This window comes from Sarcophilus harrisii, chromosome 4 (assembly GCF_902635505.1).
Source record: "Sarcophilus harrisii chromosome 4, mSarHar1.11, whole genome shotgun sequence".
In the NCBI taxonomy this organism is placed as follows: Eukaryota; Metazoa; Chordata; class Mammalia; order Dasyuromorphia; family Dasyuridae; genus Sarcophilus; species Sarcophilus harrisii.
Window position 1 is genome coordinate 167067770 of NC_045429.1, and position 23650 is coordinate 167091419.

Consider the following 23650-nt stretch of genomic DNA (forward strand, 5'->3'; position numbering starts at 1 on the left):
GGAGTGGGTGGATCCAGAAAGGCCAGATTTGAAAGGGAAACTAGGAAGACTTATATGAACTGATGCAAAGTGAAGTGAGCAGAACAATGAATACAGTATCAACAACAACAACAATATATATATATATATATATATATATATATATATATATATATATATAGTAAAGACAAACAATTAAGGACTTAGGAACTCATATCAATACAATGGCCAACTACTATTTCAGAGGTTTCCTGATGAATCAAACTATCCATCTCCTGATAAAGAGAAACCCTAATAGATTACAGTGTACAGCAATTCATTCTCAAGAAATGTTTTCTTTCCTATAATTCTTTTCAGGACATTGCCCTCAAAATTTATGCTTGAGGGCAATGTCCTGGAAAGAATTAAGATCCAAAAAGGATCTCATAATCTTTTCCCACTATACCTTCACTTCCTCAAGATTGCCCTCTTGAGGGAACCACTCACTCTGGTTTATAATCCCACAGTTCTTTCTTTCTTCTTACCTTTCCCTTACCTCCTATATCCAATTTGTTGTCAAATCCAATGATAGCCCAAATATTCCCCTTTCTTTCCATTCACATAGGCAAGCTGGCATCCCCTCTCCTTTCACTTATTACAATAACTTCCTACTGGATTTTTCTGTTTCCATTTCCCCCCTTCTCCATTACATTCATACCAAAAAAAAAAAAAAAAAAAAAAAAAAAAAAAATCCTTCATAGGCTGCCTATTACCTTTAGGATAAAATACAAACTCTTCAGCCTCACAACCTGGTTCCAACCTGTCCTTTCAACCTCTTTTATATAATTTTCCTTGACCTATTCTACAATTCAGCCAAACTAGACCAAGAACCATTGCTACAATTCCATGCATTTATAAAAGGCACTTCTAATGTTTAGGGATGTCTAGGAACAATTCAAATGCTGCTTCTTCTATGAAGCATTCCCACTACCCCTAACTTGGTAATAATCTCTCCTATTTCAATTTATGGGATCATTAAACCTTGTATTCCTTAACTACGTATGGGCTATATTAATACTTTCCCAAGCCTTCCCATCCCTCTCTTCTGTCATGAAATAATGTAAGCTCTTCAAGGCCTAAGACTATTTCTGTTTTTGTCTTGGCAAATAACCTCAAAACCCAGTACAATATACTTTCTCTTCTTGTTTTCATTCCTGTGGTGATCATCTCAGTCTGGACCTTCAAGACTGCCAGCCTGTAATATAATAACTTCCTAGTTGGTTTCTGCACTTACAGTCTCTCTCTTTTCCAATCTATCTTCTGCATAGCTGCTGAAATGATGTTACTAAAGTTCAGGTCTGACCATGTTTCTCTATTTTCTCATATTTTGGATTTAGAGCCCTGAAGAATCTGAGTGTTGCCTATCTTCCCAGACTTTCTACATATTAATTCCTTTCATATAACAATAATCCAGAGAGACAGGCCGGCTTGTTGTACATTGCAAAATTATCTTCCATTTCCCATCTCTGTGTGTCTTCACTTCTGCTTCTTAGAATCCTTCACTTTCATTCAATGCTAAACTCAAGGAACACTGTGTAGAAGAGAAAAATATATGGTTTTCCCCAGTTGCTAGTATTTCCTTTTAACCCCATTCCCTAATCTCAGTTTATCTTGCATTTATTTGACATATATTTTGCAGCTAATTTTTTTTACATGTTGTTTTCCCAGTAGAATATGTCTGTTTTGTATTTGTATCTTCAGCAACTAGCACAGTACTTGACACATAGTAAGTACTTAATAAATCCTGATTAAATGACTAATGAACTTTAAGGAATTGGAATCTTTGAAAGAATCTCAGGTTGAAGTGGTAACTTTTATTCTGAAAGCACTTTAGAGTTTATCAAGTACTTTTCTTTACAATAACCCAATAAGGCAAGTAGTATGAATATTATTCTTTCCATGTTATTGACAAGACTCAGAAACATTAAAAAAATTTGTCAAAAGTAACACAGTAAGAACAGAGCTTGGTCTTGAATCCTAGTCTCTTAATTCAAGAAAGATCAGTTATATAATTGCCTTTGGCAGGTCATTTGGGGGAGCAAATTGTAGAAAGGAAGAGATTTTCTTGGAGTAGCTTTTTGTTTGTTTGTTTTGACTACCCTTGCCAGAACCAGAGAATATCATAATTGAATAGGCCCTTACAAATGGATGAATCTAAAGGCACTGCTGAACTTGCTTTTTTCTTGTATTTGTCTAATATTAGTATGAACTAATCAACAAAACTCTTTTCTTATGTGAATACTTGGCAAAAAAAAAAAAAAAAACAGAACTTTTACTGAAACATTCAAAGTATTAAAAAGTTTTTTGAATCCTGTAATTTATCCTGGAACAACTGTGTTGATATTTGCAGTAAAAGTACAACAGTAATGGGTAAAATTGTTGATGTTTTAGCATGGATTAATGTAGTAACACCCAAATATTTGTAATCATTGCATTTTTTTTTACTATAGGTCAGCTAGGTGGCACAATAGGCCTAGAATAAAAAAGAGTCATCCTCTTCAGTTCAATTATGCCTTCAAAGACTTACTAGCTGGGTGACCCTGGGCTAGTCATTTCACCCTGTTTACCTAAATTTCTTCCTCTATAAAATGAACTGGAGAAGGAAATGGAAAATTACTCTAATATCTTTGCCAATAAAACCTCAAATAGGGTCATAAACACTTGGACACAAATACTTGGCAATAACAATAACCAATTCTTTACCACCATGCATTTGTAATGAAAAAAAAAAAAAACAGTTGTTTTTTGTTCTTGTTTTTTTTGTTCTTGTTTTTTTTGTCAGTCAACAAGCATTTACTGAGTACTAGTTTCATTTTATGTCTTTGATGAAATATGGGAAGTATATGTAAAGTCTTGTAGTTGCATACTAAAGTTAAAGCTGTCTTGAAAAAAAAAACACATGCAATTGAGTTGTTAGCTGAATTAGCCATTTTTTCCCCATGAAACACAATTTTTACTTGAAACAATTAATGACAAATTGGTACTTCACATTTGGGTATTTTGTAGATAATTTCTCAATGAATGAAGTGATCCTATCACTTCAAGAAAAACAACTGGTTTTATATAATTTAACATGGGGACAATGGGGACAAGAAGGTGGGCATAAAGGAAAAAAATATGGAATTCAGAAGTTTTAAAAACAAATGTAAAAAGTATTTTAAATGTAACTGGGGAAAAACATTAAATAAATAATTTTTTTTAAAAGAAAAATATGGGGGTGTAGTAGATAGAGCACCAGCCCTGAAGTCAAGAAAACCTGAGTTTAAATCTGACCTCAGACATTTAATACTTTCTGGTTGTGTGACCGTGGGCAAGTCACTTAGCCCCAACTGCCTCAGCAGAAAGAAAGAAAGAAAGAAAGAAAGAAAGAAAGAAAGAAAGAAAGAAAGAAAGAAAGAAAGAAAGAAAGAAAGAAAGAAAGAAAGAAAGAAAGAAGGAAAGAGAGAGAGAAAGAAAGAAGGAAAGAGAGAGAGAAAGAAAGGAAGGAAGAAAGAGAAAAAAAAGAAAAAGGAAAAGATATATTTCACTAAGCTTGGGATGACAGCTTTTAGATGTATTAGAATAAACTATAATTTTAAAAAAATAAATAAAATCATGGTCCAGTTAAAAAAAAAGAAAAAAGAAAAATTGGCAGATTTGTTTGCTAATGATAAAATAAAAATTTTCAAGCAAAAATTAGAATTTTTGAAAATATGCATCTATAAATATGACAGCTTTCCAATACTTACAGATTTTTACTGATGAGTGATGATATAAATGAATGTGATTTTGACATATGTAAGTTGATAATATACAATGAAATGAGTCAACATTTGATAGATCTGCACTACTCATTAAACCAATACTTTCCAAATAGCCAATATATGATGTAATACAGATTACATTTGGATAAAGATCTATTCAAAATGCAAGCTAGACCAATGAATTTTAAGATATTAGAATATGAAAAGTTCATTGATAGAATTTCAATTCCATATTGTAACTAATATTTAAGAAAGTATTACCTCTCAAGTGTTGGGATAGTATATGAAAGAAGAATATCTATGATAATCTCAAAAGGCCATTAAATATTCCTTCCTTTTCCAACTCAGTTAGATTCTCACATGTGCGTGTGTGTGTGCGTGTGTGTGTGTGTGTGTGTGTGTATGGGGAGAGCATTAAGTAATATAAGCTTATTGTGAGAGTAAGTACTATTTTTTCTTTTTGTTTTTATCCCTATCTCCTAGGTCAATACCTGGTACATAGTAAGCACTTAGTAAATGTTTGTTAAGTAGTCAAATAAAATATATACATTTATAAAAGGTCTGGAATTTCAAAGAAACTGGGGAGGGAAGATGTAAAGGAAGGAAACTCAGTAGTATCAGACTTTAAAGTATATTATAGGGCAAGAATATTGTTGACATATAAAATAAATTTAATTACTTTATATTAAAAGTTACTTGTATAAATAAAAATTGTAGCAAAAATAGAAGGAATGCAGAAAAACTTTCATGGACATTCTCTTAGACTGGATGTAAATGTATTGGAATGTTACTATGGATTAGGAAATGATGAGTTGGTTGATTTAGGAAAAACATAGAAAGACTCAGACTTTTGAAAAAAGATACTATCCATCTCCAGAGAAAAAGATTAAACAATGAAAATATGCATAATACAGTCATATCTGTGTGTATACATGTATGCATTTCATTATAGCTTTCTTTATGGAAGTGGGAGAAAAAGTAAAGCTATACAGTAGAGAACAAAAGAAAATGTACAAAGAAACAAAGAAAAGCTTGGTATCTTTGAAAACAACATGTAGTATTATATAGGTTTTTAAAATGAAAATTTATTATTTTATATTGAATCCTCTATTATGTTCTGCTGTGTACATAGAAATATTAATTTTTTCCTTTTCTATTTTTATATTTAAGTTTAAAATTAATTTTTTAATTACAAAAAAAAAAAAGATTAAAGTGTTACTACCAACACTACTTCTCTGTCTTATCCCCTAGATATCTACTTACTCAGTCCATTCCTAGGGCACCTTCTGCTACCAGTGAGTGCCACCAATAATAAGGTATAAATACAAATAATTTAGAAGAACCCTTGCCCAAATCTGTTTCCAACCAAGGGCAAAAAAGTGTTGCTACTGTTTGAAAGGTAAAGTCATGATCACATATCTGAATGATTGTATGGCACCCATGTCCAAAGAATTAAGCTGAAGAGTGAATCAAGTATTGTCATAGTTCAAGTTTCACTTCCCTACACTTTGCTTAAAGTACTTCCCGGAAATTTAACACTTTTTCCTCTTGAGGCATGTCTGGTTTCTTTGGTCCATACTCATCCACTATAACCACAAAGTCTGGATGTCATTCATCTATCACTTTAAATAGGAGTTGGGCAAAGGCAAAGATTCTGGGGGTAGCACATGATTTCAATATATGGAAAGGGAAAAATAAAACTTAGATGATTTTTAAAAAAGAAACATGCAAAGATGAAAATGAGAGTGATAAAATAAAGATGTCTTTTCTAATAGATGCATATATATGAGAATTTATATTGTCTAAATGCATTTCTGAGTTGCTGAAGACATATTTTGCATTACATATCAGTGGAAAATGAGAGGGCTGTCATCAATACTTCCTGTATACATATGAATTATATTAGAGGATATTCACACTCTGAACGACAGTTTCTGACCTTGAACAATTAACACTCTCTAATAATCTATTATATAAGGCCATAATCTTAAAGGATTCCCAATACCAATGTCTCCTTCCTTCCTTCCACCTAGATAGGTGACATGGTATTGTATAAAGAGCAATGAATTTTGAGTTAATCAGATAATCTGTTTCAAATTCCAACTGTATCATTTAAAATCTAAATGACCTATGGGCAAGTCACTTACCCTCATATATTTTGTATTTAGGACCTGACTTACAGCCCTTACAAAAGGCCTTAATTTTCTTATCTCTGAAAGGAGCAGGATTGGACTAGACATAGAGCTTTGAATGCTATTCATACAGAGAAGTTTATAGTTGATCCTATAGTTACTAGAGAATGTTGCCAGGTAGACTTGGGGATATAGTCAGACTTGAAATTTAGTAAATTCACCTTAGTGGCTATATAGAAGCACTTTTTGGCACAGTAGATAGAGAGCTTAGCCTGGATTTAGGAAGACCTGACTTCAAATCTAGTCTGAGAAACTAATTATCTAGTCTTGAGCAAGTCGCTTAATCTCTATTTGGCTCAGTTTCCTCAATTGTAAAAAGGGAGAACTAATAGTATCTACTTCACAACCTTGTCATGAAGATCAAATGAAGTAATAGTTGTAAAAGCATATAACACAATGCTTAGCACATATTATGAGCTATAAAACACTTATTCCCTTCTCTTTTCTCTTTCTTCCCTAATACTTTTTCCCTTTTTCTAATTTCTATTCCTTTTGCTTCCCTATTTCATTTCTATTCCCTTTCTTTCCTTAATCTTTTTCCTTCTCATTCCTATTTTTTCTTCTTTCCTTTACCGCAGGATAGATTAGAATAGGGAAAACCCTTGAATGGAAGACTGATTAGGAGATTTATAATAGTCTCTTAATCTAGGAGGTGAGAAGGGAAGAAAGCCTGTATTGGATACCTCTTGTGGAAGGAGAAATAATAAAACCTGAAAGCTGATTGGATATGTACAGTGAGTGAGACAGAGGAATTAAGAATGTCAGAGGCTATAAATCTATGGCTCTTAATATTTCAACAACCAGGTTTTTTAAATTAGCTTTCATTATTTCTCTCTATGAAAGCAAGCCAAATATTTTCTTGATCTTACATTTCCTTGATGATCCATTTCATGTCTTTTCTTAATTGTAGCTCAAGGGAAGGAGAAAGGATAAATATATTACAGCCTACTTATACCATTATGCCTAGTACCTTTTGGTTCACTCATCCTTTTGTTTCCTTAGATCATGTGTCACTATTCATAGACATATAGTAACACCTAGAGAATATTGGTACTGAAAGATGGGTTTTGTGCTAAGTATTAGTTTGGGATTATTGAAGACAACAAAATTTCTCAAATCCAATCTGAACTACTATTTGGGTCTAGTTGTTCTATTGGGGGAAGTCAACACATAAAAGGTAGCTGAAAACAGGAGGAAGCAAAATGTACCCTCAAGGTTATACACCATATGAGAGATTGTGAAGTCCAGAGAATAAGAAGTAAAGCCAGGAGAGGAATGAAGTTTGACCAGTCTGAGTTCACTCAAAAATGAGATCCTTAGAAAGAACTCACTAATTGCTTAAGGGGCTAGTTCTATGGTGAAAAGGCCCCAGATACTAAAGGAAATTTTTCTTATAAAATGTGCCTTTTATTTAATTATTATTTATTCTCTTAATAGATGCTCCTTGAAAACAGATTATATTATCTAATTTTTGCTTCTACTCTCATGCTTAGTGTACTGAAGATATGTAATAAAGGTTTACTCAATGAACAAAATTATTCTGAACAAAAACAAAATTAGGCTCCTCAGTTCTGGACCTTCCTACCTCCTTTCTTCCCTTCCTGCACTCCTCCTTCCTCCCTCACTTCTTCCTTTTCTTCCTTTCTCCCTTCTTCCCTCCCTCTCTTCCTCATTACCTTCCTTTCTCCCTCCTTCCTTCTCTCTCTTCCTCTTTTCCTCCATCTCCCTATTTGTGGATTTGTCACATGACCTGTCAAGATTATAAGTATTTCGAGCAAGAATTATTCTAGTGTAAGGGTAGGGTGCCATTTTATTACCTAGTTTGAATCATTGAATGGGTGGTTGCCTCAGTCAAACTGAGTCGTTAAAAAGCCCAAGGTCTACCACTGTATCCAAGGTCATCTCTGGTTGGCCTGATCTCTATCTGGCCACTGAACCCAAATGATTCTGGAGGAGAAAGTGAGGCTGGTTATCTTGCACAGCTTAAATCCTATTCATTTTATGTTATGGCATGACATCCCTGATATTATAGTCAATCTGGAGAACAAAGAACAAACAACCAACAACCACCACCACAACTAGGGCATCATTGATTATACAACTCACCTTAAAGACATTACCTTTGTAAGGTAAGAATACTTCCTGGTAACTCAATTAGAAACATATGTGAATTGGGCCTGTCCATCTCCTTAAACCACTGAAAACTATTTCATGACCTATGTTCATACCCAAAATAATTTGTCTAATAAGAAAGCTCTTTTTCAACTTTATAGAGATTTTTAAGGCTGGAAATAGATTCAAAGGAGTTGGTATCATCAAAGATACAGCAGCCCTAGGGCAATGAATGAAAAAAGAAAAAAGAGTAGGTAGAACTGAGATAAGGAAGGAAGGAAGGAGGGAGGGAGGGAGGGAGAGAAGAAGAGAGAAAGGAAGGAAGGGAGGGAAGGAGGGAGGGAAGAAGGAAGGAAAGAAGGAAAGGAGATATGAAAGGTTAGGCTCATTGGAAATGACTCAAGCTTATATTGTGCACTCATCTACTCTAGAAGTGAGGGAAGTTTCAAAAAAGGTCTGCTTTTAAAATTACAATACAATCATTTCCAGTTATGTCAGTTTTGCCTCAAATACAAAAAGGCCAGTGGCTAATTAGCTATAGATATAAGTGTAAATTTAGACACAATACCCAACTCTTACCTAAATGTTAAGAAGTTCCTTAACTGGGGATTCAGCAATTCTGAACTCTTAATTTTTCATCTAAAATAAACTCTGGAAAGTTGCAAGGAGAGAACTTCTTGGAATTTAAGGGCCATTATGTTGTCCCTAAACTAAAGCAAATTAATTACTCTAAAGAGATTACAGTTAATTATATCTCTTTAGAACTTTTCAGTTCTGTAGTACAGTGCTTAAGGAATGCTTATTGAAGAAATGTGTTGAAATTAACAATTTAATTTCTCAGCTTTGAAATGGAACATTTTCACTCATAAATTAAGCTCTAGGATAGCTTATACAGTTGTATTTATGATGAAAGGTGTAGTTTTCTTTTGCTTCTTTCATTAATCAAATCTCTTATTGATGAAAATCTGAAGTTCTGTGTGGCTTCCTCCCTAAACTGATTATTTTTGAAAACAAAAGAAATCACTTGTGAAAAATATTGCAATTCTTGTGTAATCCCCAAGCTCAATAACTATTCTGTAATAAAACTATACATTACTTAATAGACTTTTAAATCAAAATGTCGGAAATAATCCACTCTTTAAGACAAGCATTGCAGTGGAAACATTTATTCACGTATTTATTTTTGAATGTAGCTTTGCAAAATATCAGTAGCTTTGGAACCTTCTAAAGCTGTTTAAAAACTGGTTAAAACAGAGGCTTTTCCTTCCTTCCTGTGTCACTTAGTATCTGCTCTTTTAGTGTGAATGAATGAAAAAAAGTTTTAATTGTCTTAAGTTAATAATTACTTTTAAAGATGTTATATAACAGGAACGTTGAACATATAGTAAGTAATGTGAACCTTTTAACACTTACAGGGACATAATGTTCCCAGAATTTGTTTTTCAGAGATAGAAAAAGAGTATAAAATAAAATAAAATGAGTCCTCAAAAAGTTAAATGAAACTACATTTTAAAGATAACTCCTTTTTAGAAATTGGAAATTTAATTCAGTCAACAGGCACTTATTATCTGTGAGGCAGCCTAGCTTTGTTGGTAGATAAAGATGGTCATTTACTCAGGAAGGCCTAGGGTTTATGTCTTGCCTCTCACTGGCTTACTAGCCATATGTTATCTACCATATCTTCCTTGTGACTACTACCATCTTAAGTGGTCTAGATATACACAACCCCCCCCCCCCCCCCACTACATTTTTTAAAATCAAATAATGATTCCTTTCTTTTAGAAACTAGGGACTTTGGGTGACTAGATTCATTTGCTTCTTTATGTTGTATATGTTAATTCAGTACCAAATCATTTTTTTCAGTATTAAATCATTTTTGATGACTATTGTTTTGTATATAGTTTGAGATCTAGTACTGCTTGGGATCCTTTTTTCCCATTTTCTATCATTATTTCCCTCTGATTCTTGGCCTTTTCTTCCTCCATATGAATTCTAGTATTATTTTTCCTAGCTCTGTCAAGTACTTCTTTAGTAATTCAATTGGCATAGCATAAATAAGTAAGTTAATTTCAGGTTGTTTTGGTCATATTGGCTCAATTTACCCATGAACAATGAATTATTCTCAAATTATTTAGGTCTATTTTTTGCAAAAAAAAAAAAATTTGAGTTGTATTTATAGTTAAGTGTATTTCTTGATAGGAAAACAAATATAGATAAATAAGCATAAAGCAAGAAAAAATGAATAATGTAAGAGCACTAAAATGGAGGGGTAATTGGGGAAGGCATTTTGGAAGAAGTAATACCTAATTTGAATCTTGAAGAATTCTAAGATGTAAAGATGAGGATGAGGTATATTGTAAACCTGGCTGGAAGAGGGAAAAGCCAGGTAATGTGGAAGATAGAGTATTATATTAAAATATAATAATGCATTTGAGTTATATAACAGCACTGGAAAGAAGAATTGTATAAAATTGGAAAGGTTAGTGGGAACCAAATTGGGAAAAACTTTAAATGCCACACAAAGAAATTAATATTTTATCCTGTAGTCAATGGGAAGCAATACCAGGCTTATGAGCAGGAGAGTACCTTAGAAAAAATTTCTTGACAGCTGTGTAATGGAGGGATTAGAGGAAGAGATACTGCAAGCAAAGAGACTTGTTAAGAGGGCATCCAACAGTTGTTTAGCTTATGGCTTTTAAAAGTTTTTGCTACATTCAAACCTTTTCACCAGGTTTGAGAGTTTTCTTTTCACCAGAAAACATTTTTTATGTAATCCTGGGTACATAGGTATATAAATAAGTATACAAATCAAACATTTAGTGATAATAAATCATAATTTTGTGATGTCCACATTCAACCATAGAAACTGTGGTTGGAGCAGTGGATAGAGCATCAGCCCTGAAGTCAGGAGGACCTGAGTTCAAAATTAGACTTAACATTTCCTAGCTGTGTAATTCTGGGCAAGTCATTTAACTCCAATTGCCTCAGCCAAAAAAAAAAAAAAAAAAAAGAAAAAAGAAAAAAGAAAAGAAGAAGAAGCAGAAGAGAGGAAGAAGAAGCAGAAGCAGACGAAGCAGAAGAACAAGAACAAGAAGACGAAGAAGAAGAAGACGAAGAAGAAGTAGTAGTAGTTGTGGTTTACTTGAGAACTGATGACAGCCAGAGCTATGGTTATTCCTTTGTGAGTAAAGAGATTTTAGAAATCAAATTGACAGAGGATTAAAAGCAGTCTATTCATAGGAACACATAGAGAAGATAGTTCTGGACTGTATATATCTTTTTCTTTTGGATACTAGAAAATGTTGAAATTGCAAAAACATTCCTCACCCCACCCCCCCAAAAAATACATAAACAATACTTTGTCTTACAGCTGAGACTATGTGCACCTAGTCAGAACCGGACTATTTGGCCAGTTCCATCTGACCAATTACTGAAAAATAATGAGGAAAAAATACTCCTTCCTTCATGTGTATGGAAACTAGTGGAATAAAATGAAAATAACATGCATAGTATAATGCAAATCACATGAGCATGTATAGGCCTATACAGGTTGTCTTTGTGAGAAAAATCTTCAGTCATTCTGAGATCTGGACAGCATTTTACAACTTTTTAATAAAGTATGAAATGTAAACATTTCGTATGATTTATAAATGATTTGTCTAATATAATGGAAAGTGTCAAGTAGTAGAGCTGGGGTTCTAAACTTAAACCCTTTGACTCTACCTTATCACTACACTTGGCAGTAGACATTATGTACTATTGATGGGGAAACAGTAAAAAGAAGGGAAGAAGGAAGTTATAGGAGAATAAATGAAAAAGAAAAAGGAGGGAAAAGATGAAGTAGAAAAGAGAGAAACTTGATAGGAAAGGAGTGCATTTGCTACCACTAGCAAGTTTCAGGGGCCAGAGTTGTACCAGGGCCCAAAGTCACCTTATCATTATTATTTAACACATTTATGAATGTGTGTGTGTGTGTGTGTGTGTGTGTGTGTGTATATATATATATATATATATATATATATATATAAAATCACATATACACACACATACATATATGTATGTGTGTATATGTGATTATTAATATATATGGAAATATTATTATAACTTAAATATTATTAAATATTATTATAACTTAATAGCTACAATGAAACTAAGAATGCTCCTTAGGTTTGTACTTTGTGGTACTTATTCTCAAGGAAAATCACCAAATTCTTGTAGTTTACTTTGTGACAGCTTCCTTCAGGAATAAAAGAGGGGAATATATTTCTCCTCTCTTTTTTTTTAAAGACAAAATTTACAGTTTAGAAAGGTACATTGTTTCTAATGATTTTGTGTTTTAAGTGTAGGAAGGAAGTACAGAGTACACTTATGGCATGGTAATATTTAAAGTCATTTATTAGGAGTTTCAAAGTTATAAATTTATAAGGAACTTGATAAATTAGCTGTTTTTCAGGGTCTGAACTTAAAAACATCTTGAAATCCAAATTATTAAACATGTTGGGATATGAATTATCCATAGGAGATGCTTAATAAATTTTTCTTTATTGTGATTGAGTCGACTTTTCTAAGGGGGAGAGAATTCTTAACTTTTGTGACTTGATATTCTGAGGGTGTCTTAATCTAAGAAATGTGCTCTTCATTCAATCCTCCCAGCACCTCCTTTTAATTTCCAGAGTTCATTTTTTTTTTTATTGCGTATTAGATAGTCGGGGAAGTAGGAAATGCTGCTACACTTTGATATGAAGCTGTGTAACTGTAGGAGAAAAAGATACTTGGAATGACTATCACTTTATGAGAGGTAGTTTGAACTGAAGGAAACATAACCGTCCCCACCCCCGCTTAAAAAAAAAGTGAGCTTTATTGGTACTGTCACACGTCAATCTGTTTCCCCATTATTGTTATTTTCCTAGCAAGAAGTCTTAGAGCTGGCGCCAAAAGGGTTAAGAAAAGCTGTTACTCAAGTTACATGAAGTAGCAGAAATAATCAGATTGAAAGAGGAATTAGAAGAAAGGCACGATATTGAAGCTTCGCTTTGTCCCTGAGTGAGATATACTGTTCGTATATTTTCACTGATTATTGGGGGACGCTATTAGAGCAGGAGTTTAGTCAGGAGAATTAATTCCATTTTGCCTAAAAACTCCTACTCCCAGCTGAGACCACTAGAGCTGGAGGTGCCCGGAGTTGAACAATACTCTTAGAGTCACGGCCTCTAATTGGGGAGACAGGAAGCATTTAACAGGGGTAGCTCCTCCTCCATGACACTGTTTCAAATGCTATACTCAGGAGGTGGGAGGGGCCAACTCGTGCTAATGAGCTGAGTTGCCGGGCAAGACGGGAACTTCGCTCCTGGTCTCTCTGCCCAAGTATTTTCAGAAATTATGCTGCTTCTTTCACCATGAACTGGCTCTCTGATTCTCAGGGAGTTGTGTTGACTGCCTATCATCCGAGCAGCAAGGATGGTGTCCTGGTTGGGAATAATGCCAAGCAGAGGGAGGAAGCCGCCCTGACAAGGTGAGTGCTCCAGGTACAGGGAAAAGGGATAAACTACAAAACTACACCGAAACCTCCCACCTGCTCAAAGAAAGTAGTGACAGGAAAATTGATCGGGGGAAAAAAGTCAGCGGATGGTAGCACCCCACTTGGCAGCGGCAGAAATGCTTGGCAGATAGCTTTTTCTGTGTTTCTGGCCCTATTCAAATCCGAGTTGGCTGCGTCCTAAGGGATGCCTACTGAAGATGCAAGAGGACTGGGAATTGTAGCAGGTGCTTTTGTGTCAGTGTGAGGAGATTAAATGACCGAGTTGGAGATAGCTCTTAGGCTTGAATGGGCAGGAGGGGACAGGGATGGGTACTTACTATTGGCGGAAAGGTCTGCCAAGCGGCAAGAGACGCTGTTGTACAACTCGTTATTAGATCCTTATAGTTTCTCTTCTCACTGAAAGCAAACCTTTCAGGTGAAAAGCCAAAGATACTCCCTGACCTGTGTCTGTGTGGTGTACATTCTGTTACATTCTATTTGTGTGTGTGCGGGTATGTGTGTGAGTGTTCCGTGTGCATGTCTTTTAAAAAGTTTCAATTGTCAGGCCTCTCAACTGTGATGAAGTTAATATTAAATGATTTTATAGGCCTAGAGGACAACTGGACTATAAGATCACTGAGCTGCACATAGTACTTTTTTTCTCTATCTATGTACTTTGTTCTTTTTCCCCTGGGCCTTTCTATTTTTTTCTCTTTTCTCCTAGTGACGTTACTGAGCTAAACATTGACACTTCCTCCATTAGGTATTTATTGTAAATATTGGCCCAGTAAGTGAGAAACTTGCTACAAAGCCTGCAAAAACGAATGATGATTCGCGGGCCGTGGCACATTAGAATATTGCCTCCTGAATGCTTAATAAAACATTTCCCCAAACAATAACAACAAAATAGTCCTAATCCTACAGCCCATTCTGTTTGCTTTGACCTCAGGAAAATTCTGTCTCTGTCTTATCTATTTTTTTTAAAAAGCCTATAATTTGGTATTTTAAATCTTAATAAAATTAGGGGAGATAACATGAGAGGAAATAACAGTTTTGCTGGTCTTTTGGTGAGGATTTTAACCTGCACTCACCCTGACATTGAAACCACAGTAACTTTTCCATTCAGCCTCTACTTTTTCTAGGTTAAGAGAAATGGATGCTGAGACTTGGAGTAAAAAGAACTGGGGTTAAATACCATTTTTCTTGCTAGCTTTATAATCTTAGTTACTCCTTTAAACCACCTTGAGTGTCTCAATTTCCTCCCCTGTAAAATGGGGATCCAATTATTTTATGCTGCACTCTCTACCTCTTCCTGGTTGTGTAAAAAATGCTTTGTAAACATTAGATTGCTGAGTTGTTGCTTCTAAATGATTAATATGTTTTTTTTTTTTTTAAACAAAATTTGAATTCAATGAGAAAGGAGGTGGAAGTAGTATCTAGAAAGTGTAGCTTACTGTTTCTCTTAAGAACAAGTGAGTATTAGGGTCTGTTTGGCAGTAGCAGCATGCCTCAGAAATGCTATCATTTCCAGAACCTGGTCTCACATGACAAGCTGAAATGCTTCCAAAATTGTGCAAGGTCAGCAAGTTCTGGAATGGTTTTAGTTAGGGTGTAGCTCCACACCAAGGAGTGTGTCCTTGCCTCAGGCTACACTTCCCTTTGTGAAGGTTTTTCACACTGGTTTTTTACCTTGACTTTTTCAAATTCCTAAAGAGGGATCCCCAGTTAGATGAGTGGACATCCTCTCCCCCCATGAAAGGATTTGTGAGAGGACTTGAACAAGAGCTCCCAGGATAAGATGGTGTGAACAAGTTATCATGTACACTTTGGAAGGAAGAAGACTACATTTTCAAAATCAAGTCTAACCAAGAGTATTCCTCACTTTATAGGCAATAACGTGAGAAAGGAAATCACAGTTTTAAACTTTTGTGGAAAGTCAAATCAAGTAAATCATCACTTAGGAAGCTCTTACTATTTGCCCAGTCAAATGAAGTCCACAAGCATTTATCAGGAACGCACCAAGTATTGAGGATAACAAGAAAGATAAAAATACTCCCTGCCCTCTGAGAGCTTGCTATCTAGTATAGGACACTGCTTATAAACAACTCTATACCACAAACTTCCCTAAATATTGCATAATTTCAGTGGGAACTGTGAAAGGCTTCTTGTTGAGGGTGTCCTGAAACTGTCCTGAAGAAAAACAAGGAAACCAGGAGGCAGAGGTAGGGAGAGGTAGAATGTTCAAAACAATGGATTTAGGAGATAGATTTCTTGTGCAAAGATTAGTATCACTGGATTGTAGCATATGTGGAGGGTAACAAAATATAAGGAGACTGAAGAATTAGGAAAGGGTCAGATTATGGGGAGAAAGAAGAGAGTCATTACCTCTAATACTAGTACTAATACTAATACTCTCCAACTACTTTGCCTCTTTTCTTTCACCCTTTCTTATCTCTCATCTGTAATACCCTTCATTAAAATCATTACACTTTCTTAGACTATAGTCTCCAGAAAGCTAATCTTAAAAGGTACTTAAGTTATCTGGGGATCTGAATGTAAGACCCTTGGGGGATATCTTTGTCTTTACCCAATTTTAGTGGGGGATTTAATGTACTGACTGAGGCTTTAAAAGATAAGATACTTGTTGAGTATTTGGTGAGAGCCTAGGTAGATTAGTCTAAGGGTACTGATTGGGAAGGGGGTATCCTAAGTAGTTTCTGTGCCCTGGTGTTAAAGAGGTTGTTTTTATTGAAAAATAGGGTGAGTGGATGCTGTTTTGGAAGTATGAGAGCTAAACTCTGTTTCACATTTTTGCTTGGGGCAAAAAGAGAAATGTTATTAACTATTTGATTTAATATTCAATTTAGAAAAGAAACTTTATTGTCTACGAGGTTTGGGGGTTTGAATATTGCTTGTTTTCTCTTTCCTTGGTGTTTGAATTTTCTGGTCCTTTTTTTTTGGAGGCAATAGGGTCTTGCTTAGGGTCACACAGCTTGTGAGTGTGTCTAAGGTTGGATTCTTGGGTTCTCCTAACTCCATGGCTGGTTGGTTGCTCTATCCACTAAAGACTTCATTGAAAAGGTTTTTAACCTTACACTAGTATCCTAAAAAAAAAAAAAAAAAAAAAAAAAAAAAAAAATTAGACTTATTCTATTAATTATCAAATTCCCTTCATTAAGTACCAGGTTCTGAGTCCCTTCCAAGAATATCTTGTTTTTAAAATTGGCTTTTAAGAGAGCAAGTTTTTTGATGTCTAAAAATTAGATATTCTTTGACTTCTGACCGACATATTCATGATCAGGTAGTCGGGAAGGAAACTACTTTTTCTCTCAGAAGCTATTTAAATAACTTTCATAGTACATATTTTTTGTATCCTAATGTGTTAAATTTTTCTGTTGCAAGAACATATTTTCTCATTAAATACTGTAGTTCTTTTCAGTTTTACATCATTGCTTGCCTGTTATTGTAATGGAAATCATTGTGTTTTATATTTTTTAAATTTTCTACCTCATTAGTACAGATTACATTCTCAATTATTATATGTTTCTCTCATATGCCTTTGACCTTTCCCTTAGTTTATTTATGATGTTTGTGAAAATTTTAATTTTTTCAAACTTGGTAATAAATTATTTTGAAGCTTTCAGAACAAACAAACACTCCTTATATTAATTTTTTCCAGGATTATTGTGGCAGGAATATGTAGCATGCATAACTGAAGCATTGTATTTGCTTGTCAAGATACAAATTCTCCACCTATACTGTAGAAATGGTGCTAATTAACAAAAAAGAAAATCATTAATTCAACTTAATTCAACTTCAATCAATTCTCACCAACGATCTATTACTATGAATTTCATTTAAAATCTGGTCAACTATTCTTTTGATTTTTTTAAGCTTTTGAACAGACCTGGTAAATTTGGCTTAAGTGATAACATTTTCCAGCTTTGGGGTAAAAAAAAAGAATATTTGAAGTCATTAATTTTTTTTCCCTTTATGCCACGTGCTGTGTGTTAGATTGATTATAATTCTGTAAATTCAAGTCAAATCAAAGAGCATTCAAAGGCATATTATTTTTCAGATACTATGCTAAACATTAGAAATATAAAGAAAAGCAAATGTTTTAAATTGGCCATGATCAAAATATTTAAGACCTTGAAAATGGGAGACTGAGTGTTGATGTAGAACAGTGATGTCAAACTCAACTAGAAATAGGGAGGGAGGCACACTAAACCTCACATAACTGATCCTTGTAGGCTGTATATTGACTTAGAGCATTGGTAATGTTAATATGTGGTTTTCTATTGTTTTTTTTTTTGTTTGTTTGTTGTTTATTTCACAATTACATTTTAATCTGATTCAGGCCATAATTTAGTATATTGAAAATTCTGATATAGATATTCCTTTTGCTCTACCTCAAGGGTATATGAAGCTTGCTAAGAAGAAATGGAAGGATATTTGGTAAATAACTTTTTAATTGAATTATTCAAAAGCATAACAGTAATGTTAATGAAAAAATGTTGTTATGCACTGAATGGTTTTCTTTATGATAAATAATCTCATATTTCTTATGTACCCATGGTAAGCAAACTTTAGAATTTGATTCCTTTTAGATCCATTATAGAGTATGGAAAGGTTTACTAGAATACAAAGGGAACAGGGACCAAAAAAGGGAATCTTATTTCACATAGCCTAAGATAGTTAGAAGCCAGGGGCCCTCTAAATAGCCAGATAGAGAATGATTTTCTTTGGCCAATTCTTGATGGTCAGTCTTTTCTAAAAGTACACATTATTAATGAGAGAGATGATCATGGAGAGTGAGGAGACTGGTACATATAAAAGGAAGAGTAAACAGTGTAGAAAGGGAAAAGATAGGGAAAGTTATCTCTAGAAGTTTTTCAGTCTTTCCTACCAAATATTTTCCTTTTCTTCATATTTGAAAGGCACATGCTCCATATTCTGATTCAGTCAAAAAACACAAAACAGAATTTTGATCTCATTGAAAATATTATTGGAAGAAAAAAAAAAAGAAAACATTATATCCTTCTAACAATACTATGGTTTGTTCAAAACTGCAATAGCCACTAATACTTCCAGAATTGCTACAAGCCTTTTGATTCCCATCCATTCTCCACTTAGTTGTCAGATTGATGCTATAAAGTGCAGTTCTGACCATGTCACTCTCCCTACTCAATAAACTTCAGTGGCTCCCTATGTCACCTCTTGAATCAAATATAAAATACTCTGGCATTCAAAGCTCTTCACAACGTAGCTTTTTCTATTCCTATATCTTTAATTGAAATTTAGTATTTCCCTCGTTTATTTAAAAAACAAAAAAAACGACCTTCTGAGAAGGATCCATCTGCTTTGCTAGATTTCCATAGTGAGACATCATTCCTCAAAATATGACAAACTTAAAGTCATTTTGTCAGTGGTTTTTCTTTCACACTAATTGTAGAAGTACATATTGGAGCAAATGGTTGAGATCTACATCAAACCTGATAAAAGTGCTCACATTTTACCAGACTCTGCATGTTTGAACCTTGAGGTAAAAACTTAGTGTGAAGTGACTTCTGATGTGCAATCTACTTCTCTTGTTCTTGTTACAAAATGTTTTCCTTATGGACTTCCCCACTGTTCTTTTCATTTCAATGAGGGCGAGTAAATCAATTCAGTTTAATGATGTAATTGTGCATCTTTAATAAAATATGAATTTCTACTTAGTCTTTGAAGGAAGATTAGTACAGTTGAAAGAGGTTGGAAAACCTGGTTTTTTCCTGGTCTCTGAAACTTCTAGAATGACCTTTGGCAAGTTATTTACTATGTTGGGCTTTCAGTTCCTCATCTGTCAAATGAGGGGGTTGGGCTAGATGGTCACCAAAGAGCTTCCCTGCTCTAGAGTGGTCCTATTTTACATTGTGCTTTTGAAAGCCTAGTTTGATTGTGCACTTTATCTAGTACTCCATGGAAAAAGCCATTAGAATTACAAAGAAAGACAAAGGTTATAAATTGACTATGATGGAAATATTTCAGACTTTGAAAATGGGAGTGGTTGATGTAAAGCAGTGTTATCAAACTCAACTAGAAATACTTGAATTGGGGAGGGGGACACACTAAACCTCACATAACCGATCCTTGCAGGCTGTATATTAACTTAGAAAATCACATATTAACATTACCTATGCTCTATTATATTTTTCTTTACTTTGACAGTTCCTAAGATAAAATTTAAAAACACTTGACACCTAGCATAGTTTTTATTTTTTCTTTTTCTTCATTATAATCCCAGCTGTCTTCCCAAATTGACTAGGTACTCTATAAAACCTGAACAGCAAATTATTTAATTTAATGTAACTTATATCCTACTTAATTTTGTAATCAGAGGTTGCTTGAATTTAAAGTGTTAATATAGGGTTTGAGTCCCCATATAGTACCTACTCCACTAACAGACTAGGCAGAATCTGTAAATCAATATTAAAGCATTTAATTGGGATAGATGCCATGATCTCTCTTGTTGATACTGTTCTCAGTTTTGCCCTGAAACTACTGTTGATCATACTCTAACTTTTTGGCTTCTATGTATTGAATCTCTGTACCCTACTAGGAAGTGTAATGTCTCTATCTAGTTATTTCAATGTCTTCCTAGAAGAAACGAGGCAGTACAGTGGTTAAGAGACTGGAAGATCCACATTTAAATCCGACATCATACACTTTTTAACTACGTGACTTTGGGCAGGTCATTTAAACTGTTTGCTGGTTTTTCAACTGTAAAATGGAGGTGATGTTAGTAAAAACACCTACCTTCCACAGGTATTGTACGGATCAAATAAGATATTATTTCCAAAGTGCTGAACACAGTGCTTGGCAAATAGAAGGCACTTAATAAATACTTGTTTCCCTACTTCCTACTCAGTTTCACATCCTTAGCTAAGTGTGTGAGTACAAAGAAGGTTTGCCCAGGCAGTGATAAGCTGTTCCTGACTCAGCCAAAGGGGCCCCTCTCTTACTTTTAGGTCAGTTAAGACAAGTGAATTCTCTGTCTTAGGGTGTTGGCAGTGTGCCTTCTGGGAGGTCATTGCCTCCTGCTAAGTCTTTTGAGGCCAGGAATAAATACTTATCCTTCTCTTTGCCTTTTCATCTTCTCCCGTTATGTCCCTTAAAGAGTATCATCTGAGTATACAAATGGTTTTGAAACAATGCACTTGAGCCCCTAGAATTACCTGAGGTAGGGTAAGAAAAAGAAAAAGCTTTGCTGACATTCTGCCAGACCCCCATGTTTCTCTTACTAGTACTATATATGATTTTTCCATCCCACTTTTAAATATGTCTATATTTCTAATTCATGTTACTGATAAGCATACTAATATTTATTATTTGTTTTCAGAATGTAAGAATGCTAGCTGAATCAGATTAAGATATAGTCATTTAAGTACTTATTCAATAGAAAATATGTTAAATGCATAGTATCAGTGGAGCTATATGTGGAGGCAAGTTTTAAAGATGAATTTTGGGGAAATCAATTGGCCATAAAAAATGTTCAGGATGGTCTGATTTGATACTGACTTGTAAACCTAATTGGCCTAGGTATGCCATGCTATAATATTATATTCTCTACAATATAAATAATAATCCATATTGTTGTTGTTATTTTTTTGTCCTCTCTTCTTAATGAGGACCATTATATCAGGGAGGTGATGCCATGACATACAAATGAATTGGATTTGAGGAAGGACTGTGTAAGTTCACAGAGTCATTTGGGTCCAGTGCTAACATATAGATCAAGATAACTATTACAAAAGCATTTTCCCACTCAAAAAAAAAAATATTATTTGAGGGGTGATCCTAAGGTAGTTGTATTAATTTATGTAAAGGTGGGGTCTCCTTCCTATTGTTGAAATTTGTTAATAAAATTGTATTTTGTAAAAGCCTAGTTTGATGCTTCATCCCCAGCTTGGAGGTGGTTTTCAAAAACTATCCATAAGCTTTAGCAGGTTCAGTCAAGCTTGAAAGACTTCTGATGTGGGTATGGGGACAAGCAGATATTCCATCTGCTTCTAAGTATCTGCCTAGATGAGTTGAAGAGACTCATTGCCAATTTGGTAACTGAGGTGAGTGAATTCTTCATCCTTAGCAATTCTTAATGATTACATTTTAAGAATTGGAGGGCCTGGAAGCTCTATCAGTGGAGGAAGTGCCCACCCTCCCAAAATTACCATTCTAGAAAATATTGAAGTATAATATTTATTATATACAAGAGACTTTCTAGGACAAACTCATCATTGATTCTAATGCTTATTTTGGGATGGTGACTCCCCAAGAATAGCATAAGTTATTCCTTATTGGGATCATAATGATGCAGCAAATGAGAAGGGGAAATGGTGAGAAATAGGAAGTATATCTTGCAGGAATTTAGTTGCACTTATTTTAATTTTAAAATATTTTAATTTGCGTAGAACTATCATTTTCTAGGAAGAACTAGATTTATCTCCCTACCCTCCCCTTCCTTTTGGCAGGGGGGCGGGGGGGGGGGGGGTTGTTTCTAGGTAAATTGAAATTGGAATTGGATAAGATAAGGTAAATGGGGAATTGAAAGTTGCAGGTTATCTTAGGCTATTTATAGGTAGTTTAGAAACATATGTAACTTGATCAACTTACTCTATAATTAATGTTTTAACTAGAGTTACTAAATGTGTGTCTCTATTTCTCTCTTGACCAGAATACCAAAGTCAAGATCTTGTAATGACAGATCTTTGAATAGAAGAATTTTTTTTTCTTTGCACAAAATATTATATGGTTTCTTATCCTATACTGTCCATTCATTGTCTATCCAAATTCTTGTGCTAATGAATTATTTCATTATACTATATTATTTTTCTCCTGTTTGAATCTTAATAGACAACCTTTTTTAAAAGAAATAATGCGATAGAGATTTTTCTCTCCTAAATGAATTTTTGATGGATAGATGATGGATAGAAAAGAAGGAAGGAAGGGAGAGGAGATGAGGGGAGAGTAAAAGAAAGGAAAGGAGAGGAAAGGAGAGGATGAGGAGGAGACAGGAAGAAAGAGAAAAAATGGGATAGAAATGGGGACATAGGCAGAAGGGGGGTGTAGGAAGAGAGAGACAGAGAGACAGAGACAATTATTAAGTACTTATTATGTGCCAGGCACTGTACTAAGCATTGAGAAGATAAATAAAGCAAAAAGAAAACTGTCCCTATCTTCTTGGAGCTTATATTCTGATGTAAGAAAATATAGAAAAGGAAGCTGAAAAGAAGAATGTAATATGTGAACTTAGCTGGGATTCAGGGGGAAAAGAAGTGAGTCATGGCTAGTTTGGGCACTTCCTTAACAAGTATCTCAGCAGGAATTTGCCAATGGGAAAAGGAACCTGCCTACAGGGATAGAAGCATCTTCTGAATGAGGAGGAAGCTGTGGTTGAAGTGAAAACTAGAAACATAGACTTCAAAACTGCCACAATATAATTATATTGAGACAATTTCAAATAGATCTTTTTAACACTGGCATGATCAAATGCTTAAAAAAAAATAGAAAAAGAAGCTCAGGCAAGAATACACCAATGTAAATGAATAACTGCTGGGTGGACGTTGGCTTTCTACTGAAAAATAGCAAGTGCTTTTCAGTTACATTTTGGATTAAATTCTAGTTCTGCTTGGCTCTCAAGAATCTGGCTTCAGTTTACAGTGTCAGACTTGTTTCCTCTGTTGTTTTTGATGTTCATTTTCAGTCATGTCCAACTCTTTGTGACCCCATTTACCATTTCTTGGCAAAGATACTGGAATGTTTTGGCATTTATTTCTTCAGTTCATTTTACATATAAGGAAACTGAGGTAAGCAGGGTTAAGTGACTTGCCCAGGGTCACAGCTAGCTAGGGTTTAAGGCCAGATTGAAATGTCTTCCTGAGTCTAGTCCTGGTGCTTGTCTTCATTCTCAAAGACGACCAAAATGACTTCACTGACTGTTACTGATCAGACCAGTAAAGTTCAGAAGGCTCTAAGATGGGTTTAATACAAATATTCCACATGAACATTTGGAGTAGAAATGTCTATAA

At 34.5% G+C, this 23650-nt stretch overlaps 1 protein-coding gene across 1 annotated transcript in view; it reads left to right on the forward strand.

Annotated features, from left to right (window-relative positions):
- The first annotated feature begins 13178 nt into the window (after positions 1–13178).
- The window catches only part of ARHGAP18 (Rho GTPase activating protein 18), a 165433-nt gene continuing 154961 nt past the window's right edge, over positions 13179–23650 (forward strand). Inside the window, exon 1 of the mRNA XM_003769434.4 lies at positions 13179–13577. Coding sequence (XP_003769482.1) covers positions 13462–13577 — 116 coding nt within the window. The 5' untranslated portion in view covers positions 13179–13461. The remainder of the gene's footprint in view (positions 13578–23650) is intronic.